General features: G+C 37.9%; 1 protein-coding gene across 1 annotated transcript in view; it reads left to right on the top strand.

Annotated features, from left to right (window-relative positions):
• The window catches only part of sema3b (sema domain, immunoglobulin domain (Ig), short basic domain, secreted, (semaphorin) 3B), a 71,777-nt gene extending 65,681 nt beyond the window's left edge, over positions 1-6,096 (top strand). The window contains exons 13-18 of the mRNA XM_072366337.1: positions 35-126; positions 347-388; positions 752-909; positions 1,002-1,057; positions 2,036-2,175; positions 2,447-6,096. Coding sequence (XP_072222438.1) covers positions 35-126; positions 347-388; positions 752-909; positions 1,002-1,057; positions 2,036-2,175; positions 2,447-2,959 — 1,001 coding nt within the window. The 3' untranslated portion in view covers positions 2,960-6,096. The remainder of the gene's footprint in view (positions 1-34; positions 127-346; positions 389-751; positions 910-1,001; positions 1,058-2,035; positions 2,176-2,446) is intronic.
• Positions 6,097-14,903: the final 8,807 nt, after the last annotated feature.

Below are 14,903 nucleotides of genomic sequence, written 5' to 3'. Positions count from 1 at the left end.
ATGATAGTGAAAGATTACGTGTGTGTTATTTTAGACAAAGGGACGGTACTGAAGGTGATCAATGTCCCTAAGGAGAGCTGGAACAACATGGAGGAACTTTTATTGGAAGAGCTGGAAGTCTTCAAAGTAAGAACATTATGATGCAAATTTCTGTCTAGATAAAATCACACTTGTACTTTACTGTGTACCTGTGGGAATACATCATATACATTCAATATAAATAGTTTCTTTTTAATGTTTATTTATAGATGTCTACATGACTAAAGTACCCTTTCCAGTCTTACATTTTTGACAGCATCTGTAAATAGCACGTTCATTAATTTGCTGCATCTGCTCTGTTCTTCAGGATGCCTCATCTATCATCAACATGCAGATCTCTTCTAAACGGGTATGTATGCTTTGATCCTTAAAATCCCAATGAAAACATGGAATTTTGTGGCTTTCTTTTTTGATAGAATACTCACCTTTGCAATAAAAAAAGTCCTAGAAAAATTTATTTCACATGATTTTAATCCTAGATATGGATCAGAAACTGTATATCTGCATAGAAATGTAAAAAAAAAAAACTAAATAAAAATACATTCAAAATAACCTGAAGGCATCGTAAATTACAAAAGTCGTCACAGTCCCAGAGACTTGAATGGTTAGATTGATGGCTGATAACAACTCAAGCTGTTTCTAGCTTCGATAAGAACACATTCCTGAAACCCTCTTTTCAAACTTTTTTCTTCTGCTCACTGTGTTTTCACAGCAACAGCTGTATGTCGGCTCTGACACAGGCATTGCCCAAGTTCCCCTTCACCGCTGCAGTGTGTATGGGAAGGCCTGCGCTGAGTGCTGCCTGGCCCGAGACCCGTATTGTGCTTGGGACGGAACATCCTGTACTCGCTACCTGCCAAACACAAAGAGGCATGAGGCACAAACGATATGGCATACACATGATCAGTCCTCAATTAAAAACAAACGATGAACTGAATTGTAAACTGTGGAACTCTTTACAGGCGTTTCCGCCGCCAGGATGTACGGAACGGAGACCCCAACACCCTTTGTTCTGGAGGTAAAACCAATTAACAATTGCCACATATTTTAAAACATTTTTCTAGTATGTTGATTTATCAGTAAAAATATTCTTAGTCTTGGTAGTAAAACATTAAATTTCTCGGGACTAAAACTGTCTTTGAAGGTTGGCAGCTATAGATATAGATTCAAGTGACAGGAATAGAGCAGTAGTTTGATCCTGCTATGACTCACAGAAACTTTTGTCACCTGATATCCTACTGTCTCTTTGCCAAAACATCCAAAATCCAAAAATCCCCTCCTCCTTCACCCCCAGTGACCTCTGTCCTCTTAGATCACAATACCAGTATTCTGCTGCTATCTGTCTTTCTGCCACACAATCAAATCAGGCTAATCGCTCAAACTGAAGCAGCTCCTGGTAATACGATTACATCATATGGCATGCAAGCCGAGTTGTGTAAAACTAATAAAGGTCAGAGTAATTGTCTTTGGTGTGATTGGCCCTGCCCCAAACCGCTGATCAGTCTGTTTGGCAGATTGTACACCGTTGTTACCCCTATAAGCTGTGCAGTTTCTTTAATTCTTTGAGAACTTTTAGAGGTTGGTAAATTTACTAATATCATTTTATTAGTATGTTAGTAATATCAATGAATAAGTGCTGCCAGGACAAAACGAATTACATGAAAGAAATCTCACATAAAACATGTGATAGTTCTGACGCTTATTCAAACAGAATGCCGTCATAATGAGGGATTGTTGCGTATTTCCCCACCAGTCATTACAGTTCTCTTGTGATGTCAGTCAGTCCATTCTTTCCCTGAAGTCTATGTTTAGCATGTCCCATCCTCCTCTTGTCCCAGCCTTTTCTATTCTTTTCCTCTCCTGACGTATTTACATATTTGTCCACTCTTATCATTCTCAGCTGTTCCCACACTCGCCAAGACTTGTATTTTTATCAGTGAGCACTTCCTCGTGTGAAGCCCACCCATTATGTCTTTGTCTCTACTGCCCCCCACAGACCACCATAAGCACCGTGTTGCAGAGAGGAAGCTGTATGGAGTTGAGGGAAGTAGTACTTTCTTGGAGTGTATCCCCAAATCACTTCAAGCCAGAGTCACCTGGACCTTCCAGAAACATCCACAGAACCCACGAGAAGAGGTGAGAAGAATAGTGGATGAGAGATGATGACCAAGACATTTTGTAATGATTTAGTCTGATGTCACAAAAAAGGCTTCTGGTGTCAGCATCAAATCACAGGTTTTAAACCATTATTGTACAATCAGCAAAAGATGGGCGGTGCTATTTACAGTCATTCATAGATCTTGATGTTGCACGGCTTTGTGTTAAAACATGCGCTTGTACATTAAGACAGAACACTTAAAAAAACTTTTGTATTTTGACTGAGGCATACATATTTCTTATCCTCCAGGTACGTCTGGATGAACGAGTCCTCCAGACAGACAGGGGCCTCCTGATTCGTCGTGTCCTAAAGAGGGATATTGGTGTCTACCAGTGTCATGCTATGGAGCATGGTTTTACCCAAACATTACTTGGCATCACCTTGGAAGTTGTACCTTCAACATCCTCCTCCATCTCTAATCTACCCTCTGATGCTCCTGCCCGATTAGAACCCCGCAGTGCAGGTGGGTCTTCAATGACCAATCAAAAGCTTTGGTACAGGGATTTTATGCAGTTGGTGGACCACCCTAACCTGAGCACCGTTGATCAGATTTGTGAGCAAGTTTGGGCACGCAAGAACGCTGGTGGTGACCCGGCAAATAAGGGTTTACCTGCTCCAGGGAAGGACACCCTGCCTGTGGGACCCGCTGTCCGCCCAACTAATAAGAAGTGGAAGCATCTCCAAGAGATCAGGAAGGGGAGAAACCGCAGGACCCACGATGGGAAACCGAACCCTCGGGCACCACGTAGTGCAGGGGAGTAGCGATGCAGAGAAAAAGATGGAGGGAGAAAAAAGTGACTGATACAGGAGGGAGGAATGTGAAAGAAAGAGACTGAGAGATGAAAAACTCATGGAGGTGTTCACACATACAGATCCACACACACACATGCACACTCTCACACACAGCACCTCCTGTACTGTGTATATTTATCTATGGATGCCCCCACTATATGGTACACCATTCCCTGAGTCCTCATCCTTCTGACCAGCCCCTGCATGTGCTGCCTTACTGCCCAAATTGATTCTGCACGATCCCTTTACACGGTTTCAAGTAAAGTCAAGTACTAGCGGATATGCATCATTATCTGCAGGCAATAAACTTACACTCACCTGCCATTCCTTTTGCCAATGACTGTATTTGGAAGGTGTGTTCACAAAAGATGAGCACTTCTTAAACTTTGCCTATTACAAGTCAACCACACGGTTCATGTCCTTAGTGGGTCACAGTATGCACACCTACTCTCTGGATTGCACCACTCAAAAACTGTTTCTGAAGTTTGGATGATCACTGCTCACAAATGTTTTTATCTGAAGGTTTCATATTAATGTGGCTGACTCAAGTGGAGACGAAATGGAGCAATGTGTTTCTAACCGGACAACCGTGACCATTTATGTTTGATTGCACAAGCATGCAGACAGAATAACATTTTTTGGAACCCAGTTAACTGATGACCATCTTCCTGTTGCCCTTTTGGCGCACATATTTCCATTAATGCCACTTTTCACAAGTTTTGTCTGCAGTCAAAAAGAGATGCAAGCACCTGTGGAACAAATCAGCATGTTGAAAAACTGGCTATATCATGTTGTAATTTTTTTTTTTTTTTTTTAGCAATTTCCTGAGGCACATTTAGGTATGTCATAGCAAAATAAATACCACAAGACAGTGCAGGTGGTCATAGTTAGAGAGCAGTCACATAGGGCCAGATATAATACGTCATGTTGCCAGTCCAAACCACTAGAGCGTGAGTAATGAAAAATCTTCTCACTTTCCAGAATATGAGAAAAAGGTGAGATGTTTACATAACATTGTCAAAGCAAAAAGAGAAAAAATATCAGTTCCTTAAAGCAAGATAGATACTTGAATAAGAATTGCATTACATCTAAACGTTTTATATAGGATCTCCTGTGTAGATGTTTTTTTTTATTTTTTTTTTTAGAAGAAGCCCTGGAAGTGCAATTAGATAAAAGACATTTGACACAATCCAAAACATTAATCCTAAAGTTTGTTATGTTCACTACAGTTTGGCCATTAACATTAAAGAGAAACTATGACTGCAGCGGTTGGGGTGAGAAGGATTACTATAATGAGCAGGATGAGGAGGAAGAGGCGGAGATTTTAGCGGACTCCAAGTATGACAACCCATGTTTCTGGGCTACAGTACAGTATATATATTAGCATGATATTTATGAGTGAAACTATGATTTTTTTCTTTGGTATTCTAAGTGGTACTTAATTTCTTTTACACTGTTCTTGCATAAATTGTTTGTGATGATAGATATGCAAGTAATATGAAATGTGTGAGTCGCAAAAGCATGGAGAGCTGTTCCTCTGTGCTGCCCACAATGATTTTCCACGGTTTCTAAAAAGAAAAAAATGGTTTCAAACACTGTTGTAATCACTTCTTAATGTAGTGTTACAGTCATTAATTTCATCAACTTTTGCTGCTTAAGGATGTCATCTCTACATAATGGACAGTTAATACTATAATGTCTTCCTTCTCCATGTCTTAGTCTAATCTCTCTGTGTGTTATCTGGAAAGAAATCTTGTTTGTTGCTTATCTGTGCTAACATGGTGTGTGTAGCCTACCCCCTAGTGTTTGTTGTGTGTATAGGCTTAGATGAATAGCCCACCTGTGGTACGATACATTAATATATCATAGTATTTCCACATTAAAGAAAGCAACTGGCTGAACTTGTAGGATACTACATGCATTCATGTTTTGCAGTCATAAAATCTCAATATGATTTTTATGTTTAATAGATCATCTGATTTGTGCTGCTGCTACCAAGTATTGCGTTTTTAATGAAACTGCCTAATTTGACTTTGGCAGGTTCATTGATTCACACAGGCAAAATAAAGCAGCATAAACCAGGTTTGTGTGTGGATTTTAGATGTACGGAGTCATTGTCGTTGTTATTTATATACCTTCCTTATAGATATGTAACTAACTCAGTAAACTAAAATGAATTTATTGACGCCTACAAAAAGGACACTCTGCATTTTGACACATAATCCAGAAAGACAGCATTCATTGCAAAAAGTGATAAAAATCAATAAACTGATTTTAATTACAGAAAGATGCTCATGGGCAGTGCATTGCCCATGCCTCTATTTAAAACCACAAGATCAATTTAGTTAAGACTACTAATTCACTAAATTGAAAGATAAGTGTTATTACTTATTGAATACATTCTCTTTAAAGACAGATAATTACATTAGTAGTGCTGTCAAAGTGTCTGAGTATCCCTTTTAAGCCAGTTGTTGTTTTGTGCTTGAATTTGCATGACTAATGTTAGTGGCTAATGCGTTTGACAATGGTGTAGTGGCAAGAAAGATCGAGGGACAGAAAGCACAATGTTGAATATTATTATTATTATTCCTATGTATTTATGTGCAAAGATAAGCTGATGTTGTGGTGGATTTTTATTTTTCTTATAAGTGTAGATTTACATCTGTATTGTTCATGTTCCGAGGATTCATCCTGAAAGTTTTTGTACATCACAGCCAATGGAAAAGCCCTTCCTAAAGACAGTGTCCAATTAGAGTCTTTGTTGTTCAAACAGCTCTTCAATCCACACTCCTGTTGTATCCTATGCCCTGTGACGCATCATTGTTCAAAAGCTCACAAGGAGAGGCTTGTGTGTTTGTGTGTGTGTGTGTGCATGTAAGAGAGAAAAGTGTGCTTTATGTGTGTCTGTGTGTGAGATTTAGGGGACAGTAGCGCTTTGTATATAATGGCAAAGGAGCGGTGGTGTGTAGAGAGGTATGTAGTTGAAGGTTCAAAGGTCGAAGGCCAAAGTAAATGTGGTACACTGTAATACTCCCAGGTCTTTGTGAAATGTCATGTCAGACTGTTTTTGATTAACACAATAAAAAAAATATGCAGTTACTTCAAGATATGCTTGTAACTCTTTTGAACGCCCCTCCAAATGTTTTCATTTTCATAAAATGTAATTGAATTAGAGGTCACCGCTTACAGTAAATGCATAAAAAAGGAGGAATTATTAGTAGTAAGAAACTACATTATGATGCATTTAAACATTAAAAAGGCTAATAAGTATACCCCTCAGGCATTTTTACGGTAAAACATGGTGCATGCATTAAGAGCAAAATCTGGACAATGTGCAGAATGAGTGCAAACTGGGCGTACACGGCATGTGACGGTGTTCAAATCTTTAGAGGAAGACATGTTCTTAGAGGAGATGAGATGAGTCTTCAGGAGATTTTTGAAGGCACAGCTGGACGCTGGAGTTGCTCACATACCGGTATTTATTTCTTGCAAGAAAAGTCCATCGTCATACAGAAAGTCTGGCAGCCTGCAAAGTGAGAGACAAAGGGTGAGCTGCAGGGAGTGTTTGTATACATGAGCTGGGCAAGATAACACAGTGTTGCCGGTTACTGTGAGAAGATGCTTTGCTCACACAGTGTTCTTTGTTGATTTGAGACACTGACTGAAGGTCACATAAAATGTTCCCATGTACTGAGTTAAGACAATGCAAGTATTCATTTTCCATCACAAAATGTTCACCTCTTCTGCAGATTTCGCTCTTCGGTAAGTCTCTGACCACTTTGTGAAATAGTCAACCGTTACAGCAATGCGTTGATTGCCACCTCAGTTGGAGAAGACTGGAAAAGTGTAAGGTTTTTGGAAATGGTGTGTGCCATGACATTAGCACAGTTTATGTCATCTCTATGGGGTTGTGTCATCTGTTTCCTTTAGATTTGCCTGTTTGCTTGGCAGTCTGGGCAATACATAACCTGAGCATAAATCATGGGCCTTTTAATCAGCAAATGACTCATTGAGTTTAGTACAACATTTAATAGCTAGAAATTGTTGACAATGCAATACATGTGTTTACCACATGGTGGCAGTGTAAACCCTAGAATTAGATTCTACAGTTATATCTCAGAACAATTCATATAAAAGAGAGTGGAAGCCTGCGCTGAAAGAGTTTAAAAGCAATGTTCAGTATAGGAAAAACTATTGGAAGTTTGAGCCAAACTGTGTTAAAGTCACTAAACCAGATATAAAACACAGTATACGTGACACATGAAATGCGAAGGACTGTTAATATGCTATACCATATGACCACCTTTTTTCATTGTTACAAATAAACAGGATTTCTAAGTTATTTCATGACAACATCAAAAGTTGCCTCCAAGCATTAATACATACACTTCAGCTGAAAGCAATAAATGCCTTTTCTGCCACTCAGTATTTTATCATTTATTTTTACATGTGCAAGTTCCATACTTAATTGAATATGTTTATTTTGCTTTTGGTTTTAAGGTTAGTTTACCATGTGATTTGTATGAGTTCATGACAGACTGACTGAATTAATACCATGTTACAGATGGAAAATTCCGCTTTAAGAAGAGTTGCTCACGGGCTTGTTCCATAATAAGGTTAGGTGATGACAAAGTTCCAGCAGACCATTCGACAGATGACATCAAGGTACAGAAAAGTAGAAAAATCGGCCTTATCTCAAAAGAATTTCTCCGGATTGTTGTACCTTGCAGGGTGAGGGTAAGTCTTTATTTTTCTCTTTTTCTTCCCCTCTCGTTCACTACCTTTTTTCCCATCTGTTTATCAGCCCCTTCGTCTTTGACATTAAGACCTGCATTCTTCACACTAATACCATCATGACCTGCCTGTCAGCACCGGGAACACAGACACACATTCACACAGTGCAATAAGTGAGAGCACTTGCATTCCGTTACACATGATCACTCACATATGTTTTAGCATTTATTGATGCTTAGACGCACACACACATGCATTATTTGGTGACCAGTCGTAAACTCATAGGAAATTAAAAAGGGTCTGTATTTCTCACACTTGCAACCCATTAGTTCAAGTGCATTTCGGTACAATGTATGCGTGTTCAGTTGAATCTGAAATGATCTGTGGGGCCCTAATTGAGGGCTCATTCCCATACATTGATTTTACTTGGTAGCTCTTACCATTCTCATTTTTCTTTTTAGACCTGGAGAGTAAGGATATCTTTGACACGTCACTCCTTGCTTGTCCAAATTGATTAAGTTGTGAACAGATGGACAGAAAGATCCCACACATCAATAGTGACTTGTCTCTCCAATTGAAATAAAGTTGTGATAACACACTTTATCCCTCATCAGTTACGCAGTTTTGCACAAGAATATGACAGAAATGAGGTTCAATAATCTGAATTTACAAGTGTTGATGTACTCGTGTTTTTCTCTTGAAGTTCCCTTTCCCAGATACATATCTCTGTGTGTGTGTTTATCACTGCCATTCAGGTGCCTCTGTGTTTTTCTCAAGACAAACAAAAAATATTCATTTTCACTTCAGTCATAACAGGGTAATTGGCTTCTGTATGAAACATGAAAACACTGAAACCAACACTCATGCACTCTGGTGGCATGTGTACTGTACTGTAGCAGGTTTACATTTCAGTTTGCTTTAAACAAGAATAAGGAATGTTTTTTAAAGTCATTGCCATGTCATTTTATATCATGTATTTCAATAAACTCACAACACATATTTTGAGGCAATATTATTTTAGTTTATGGAATTATAAAACAAGGATTTTGAATATATGGAACATAAGAAGTTAAATGTTCATGTGTTCATTATATGGAGTTCATTCTGAATTAATATGTTCATATTCTGTTTTCTTATTTTGTGATTCTTGGTGCATGAATAGAGGGTCCAATAACTAAACCTATAAACCTATTAATTTCACTTCTCAGAGCTTTCCTCAGTTCTAACTCAATAATCAGGAGTCTAATGTAACTTCTTGGCTCTTTTAACCTGATATTGAGGTAACAAGTGGTTTGTTATCATGTGAGACCTTAAGTTAATATATATAAATTAAGATGCAAATATTGTGAGAGTGCCAGATAGGGATGTAGATACAGTAGACTATTTACAAATCACCTAACATGCATGCCTTTGGATTGTGAAAGGAAACTAAAGCATGCTTACAAAACCTGTGAAATAACGGCAAGAACATCCAAACTCCTCAGAGAAATGTGTGAACCGGGAATCTTTTAGCTGTGAGGTAGCAGTAAAGTGCTGTTAGAATAAAATGGTAAATTTAAACACTATTGTTGAGTTTTAAATGAGAAATCCCCTTTTAGAGTAAGTCAACAGTGTGCAGTAAAGTCACACTGTGGCTGACATTGCTGAAACTAAACTGTGAACTATGTCCCTTTGCTCTGTAAGTGTTGCTTTTCTGCTTGAAAGGTGCTGCATCACTAGATTTAAGCTCAGGTAAATCTACACATTTCTATTTTATTAGATGTTTATCTAACTTCAGTTTCATCTCAATATAATATCACTGTCACCCTTTGGACATTTTTAAATAAATCAGGCCATATTTATTTGTCAAATTTTGCCCCTGTTGTTTTTCTTTTGTTTTTTTGCTGTTACAACGCCCTCCCCTCTGGACCCAGATAGCTGTGGAAACACAAAAAACTCATTTTCATTAGCAAACTCATTTCAAGTGTTATTTTTTCTGACTTTAAAACAGTGACTTGAGTGATCCCTGAACTCAAATCCTTCAAAAATACTATCTGAAATTAAATAAACCCTTTCTTGCCAGTCTTTCTGAGAATAAACACAGTAAACACACACAGGCTACAGCGCTGTGAAGAAAACGGACAGGTTTGATGATTTATGAGGCTGATTAAGAGCAATTACCTGGGTGATTAGCCTCAGCAAGTGAAAAAGCATGTTGACACAAAGGAGACAGGGCCCCCACACTAACTAACCATACCCAGTCTTTTAAACACCCAAACACAGACTTCAAGCACTGCCTTAGATTAGCAGTGATGGAACTTTACCACCTTGACATCCCAAACAAACAACAATTGTTTCTACAGAAAACAAGAGGGTTCAACATGAAAAAGAAAAGAATATAAATAAGGAAAGATATTTTTTGAAAAAGAGAAGAAAAAGATTTAGACTAATTTCTCTAAAGTTTTATTAGACCTGTCATTCTGAGAGAACCGACAGTCCGGGATAGTTTATCATTACTCAGATATAAACACCTCAAAGATTCTCCAGTTACTGCTTACCGACACCCAATGGATTACATTACAGTTCAAACAAGGCTTTATGGTAAAGACACTATGTGTACTAAATTGGCTTGTCCAAACAATGTATCATGTACCACGAGAAAGTAAAAACTTTGGTTTTTTAGCTCTGTTAAAAGGTAAATTAACCAGTAATGTTCAAATTCTGCCAAAATGAGTTGTCTCTTGAGCAAAATCAAGGTATTGAGTCATTCATGCCAGAGAAGGGACAGCTTTGTTCCAAAATTGCACCTCGTTTGAACACCTCTTTAAAGAGGAAAACTTGGGTTTGGGGAGGAGTTCTTACCTCATACCCTATGATAAAATAGGTGGTTCTTCATTTCTTACCAAATCAATGTCAAACCATTCCAAAAAAAAAGATTCCTGCCTCTTTTATTGCAGCTACTTTGTAAAGGTTTGGAAAGATCACGTCTATGGTTGAAAGAAACCATTTTAGAGGACATAAATGCATACTGAGATCTCCACGGTCAGAAACGATATTAAGAGCTTTTAAGGAAATTTTCTGTTTTGTTAAATCACACAACCTCTACCTTTTCTTCAAACAAAATCTTTCACGAATTCTTTTGAGAGTACATTTTCATTTGAAGTTATTCTACATACATATGATTACAACTGTCCACAGTCTGTGTCTATCGTGTTGTACATAGATTTGTTGAGTGAGGAATAGTGAAACTAAGTTACCAAGATAGCACTGCGGCTGGTAATATTTTAAAACAAAGTCACAATCATGAGGACAATCAAATCATTCTTTAGAATAACTATTCGAAGAAACACTTGCACCAATTCATCATGAATAAGAGATAAATGAACAGATAAGTATGAAAAGGAAGATAAATAGGAACTAAAACATGAAAAAGCTGTACAAGCCTGTCAGCTATGTCTAAGATGATAATATGAAAAAATGAGGATTTATCTTATTTAAGACTTGATCATATAAAATTCAAAAGATCAAGAGCTCTGAAAGTCAACAAGAAGCACAATGATCCCTCCAGTTACAGGGAGCACAGATTCCTGGTGGTCAAGATGTCGCCACATGTTTGTGAAGGAAGCAGCTGAATGACTAATGGATTGGGACACTTCCTGCTCCTATAACAAACATACACCTACCCACATGGTAAATGAATTATTCCTGGCATGCACGTAAGTGGAAGTTGAATACACATAGAACTAATTTACTTCTCTGAACTCCAAAACACACTTGCGGTTGTTCATTTACTGTGAGGCGTCACGCCGAGGTGGGGCTGGGGTTGTTTGTTTGGGGGACAGTTTGGGGGGACAAGTTGATTGAATTACATTGTGTGTATAATGGAAACTGTGAAGCAGGAGAGAGCAAGATGTGATGAAAGAGTATCAGCAATTGTTTGGTTTTCTTTACCTCAATGACATTCAAGATGAATTTCAACCTGTTTTACGTGTATCTATATATATCTATATATATAGATAGATATATATAGATATATCTATATATAGATATATTTATAGGTCATGAAAACTATCTGAACTGTTAGCTGCGAGTTTACATCCGTATTATCTATTGAGAGGGTTTACCCGTGTTCTCTTGTTCTCATGTTCCTCTGTATTCTAGTAGTAATGTAAATCTTACCCTGTGCCGCTGCAAATGCGGTCTGTGATGTCATCGCCTCAGCCGTTGCCAGGTGACAAACACAACACCCCAGTGCATTCATGGTGATCTTCGAAGATTTCAGCCCCTTCTCTCACTCTCTCTACAACACTTCCAACTTTCAGTCCCAGAGGTCCAGCAATTGGTCACCACATCTCACAGACATTTTTGGACTTTTGTTAACAGAGGCGCAGATGCTGCACAGTAGCTCTGTAATTAGTTTTACATGCGTTGCCGCCATCAAATTCAAGAAACACTAAGATTTTTCATAAACGAGTCAAAAATCTCACCTTCAACATTTGATATACATTTTAAGGATGTATCTTGAATAAAATATTTGTTTATAAGATTTGTAAATGTGTTCAGTTTCTATTCATATTCGACACAGCATCCAATCTGGAATTGGGGTTGAACTACATCATGCAGTATTGTATCGGGGATTAGATCAACATTTTTACATCAGCTATAAGGGGTCTGTTTGAAAAGGTTTTGGTCCCAGGTGAGCAGTTCCCGAGGTGCCTGCTATAATATCCAGCACAGCTTTTGCAGCCATCATTCACCATTGGCCTGTCCTGTCAGCCTGGTCATTACCTCTGGCATAATCAGGCATTCTGGAAAGGGACCAAATCCAATTTTAGCACTGATCCTAAACAGGAAGTGAATCATAAGTGTAGGTAAATGTAAGCAACCAGTGGTATGTGAGTTACTGATGAGAGTTCCCATGCAACAAGATGATTGTTACCGTGCAACTTACTTCCATCTTGAAATAATCAGGTGTTTGTCCACCTCTTGATGGTTTTTTGTGCTTTTGATGAAAACACCACTTTGTGTTCAATTCATCCATTTATAAACCAAAAGAATAACTGCCTCAGAAACTTGGAAACACATGTTCTTCCCTGTGATGCAACAAACATCTGTTTAAGGGTCAAATAGATTTCCTGTATTTGTTGCCAAGGATCTTGCTAATGCCAGGAAATTAAAAGGCCCCCTCATCATCAGCTCTGTCTCTTGACAACAGGCCATATGCTGAATACAACAATCTAGATTCTAGATTATTAAAGTAAAAATGTGTAGATGGCCAAACCTCAATGTATCCGTCTCAAATTTTGACTTTACAGGAATGGGAATTTGAAAGTTTGCATGAAGTTGAAAATAAGAGACACTGAACATCAATGCCACCTCAGAACCTTAGAGTAGGTTAGATTCATCCAAGCCAACAGCTCACCCAAACAAAGAAACAATGGGCTGGTACAGTCGGTTTACTCACCAGCTACTGTAGCTTTTATACATTTCAGACCAATGTTGAAATGAAGTTTGATAGCAGCATCAACATTTTATATGAAGGAGTTCAAACAACTTTTAAGAGCTAATATCTGATTTGACTTATTTCAATGCCATTTAGTAGCACTTTAGTAGAATATTTTCTTGGATGATAAACTACAGTATACCTTGGCTTACATTGTTTCAACAGGTTGCAAATTCCAAACTTTTTCATGACATAGGTTGAGCATCGAGAAATATTCAAGAGCAACACACAAATAATGTTCGATGTTAACTTTTAAATAATGTAATAACTTGATCAAATTGTTTAACTTTGTCTTTAAGTGGGTTCGTGAGGCTGTGCTGATGCTACTTTTAATTTTGTTGCAACAAATGTTAAATTGATGTGATGTAATGTATCACAGCTTGAGATTACACATCCAGAAACAAGATTTAACTGTTATTATTCTTTGCTATGTTTAAGGCAACCCTGGAACAATAGTAACCTATTTCTGTTGTTCAGAGCCTTTGTTAACTCTTCTGCTGTAGTCTCATCTTTATTGAAACCAACTTGTTACAAGATTTATCTCTCTAATGTCTCTCTAATGAGCCCTCTTAATTTTCAAAAGAAATTATTTTCTTGCGTTCGACTGTATTCTCCACCATTGTTAATTAAGAATCAGGCTGCATTGGGAAATGCTGTGGTTTTTGTGCAGAAACCTTGAAAGCAATCAATTCAGCCAAGTACATTCCCGACCTCAGCATGAGAGAGTGTGGTTGCTGTAGCTGTGTGGAACATAAAGGAGCAAGAGAGAGTGATAAATGATGCGGGTTGGAATACTGAAACTTTAGGTTTTATAGAATTTATAGTATTAGGGTTTGAGTATTTTTTGGACTTTGGTCTTGGGGTTCTGGGTTCATTGTTTCACTCTGGTTTGTATTCTTGAGTCTCATCTTAGTTCTGTTTTGTTGTTTGCTGCATGTTCATGGACTGTGTTTCCTCACAGACAGTGAAAGAGTGACACAAATGCACACTGATTAATTATTGAGGCCTTAAAAACCCAGTTCAAACAAGCTGGGACCAAAACATTCTTATTCTTTCTCCATTTTATTTCCTCAGCTTCCTTTCTTCTCCCCTTCATCAATGCCTTCTCATAACATTATACTATTCTGTTCTCTTGTTTCTTACTCTTGGGACACAAAGTGTATGTTTCAGTGTATGTTCCCCATGAGCACATACTGCATGTTGTTTGTCATCTTAATGATCCTATGTCATAGTAGTGTGTATTATGCTGCTAATATTGAAAAGAATCCCAGAAGAACTGCCACTTTTACATCCACCATTGCAGATTTGACTGGCTTGAGCTGTGCTCAGTCATCAGTGCCTACTGTTGGCAGCAACCTACTTCCTGGTGGACACCACGGGCAAGGAAGGGCCTTTCGAACTTAGCTGGCAAGAGGTCTCCTTAAGTAGCAGAGAGGTACTTGTTTCACATTTCTTGTTGATCTGTGCATTTAAATGATCATTTCCATTATTTTACATTTGGAAAAAAAAATTAAAGGTAAAATGTAGGTTTAGAATTATAAAAATGATATTCTCTATGCTGCGTTTTCTTTGCAAGAGACACATTTAACTCCAAACTCACAATAAGGAAAATCATCACATCAAGCATTACTGTTTTACAACAAATACAGAATGTAAGTAATGTCATCCTTTATAGCCATAAATACAATTTTTTTATCT

The sequence above is a fragment of the Leuresthes tenuis genome, unplaced genomic scaffold (genome assembly GCF_036924035.1).
Source record: "Leuresthes tenuis unplaced genomic scaffold, fLeuTen1.0.hap1 SCAF_16, whole genome shotgun sequence".
In the NCBI taxonomy this organism is placed as follows: domain Eukaryota; kingdom Metazoa; phylum Chordata; class Actinopteri; order Atheriniformes; family Atherinopsidae; genus Leuresthes; species Leuresthes tenuis.
The sequence above is the reverse complement of the archived record's forward strand: the minus strand, read 5'-3'. Positions and strand labels throughout refer to the sequence as shown.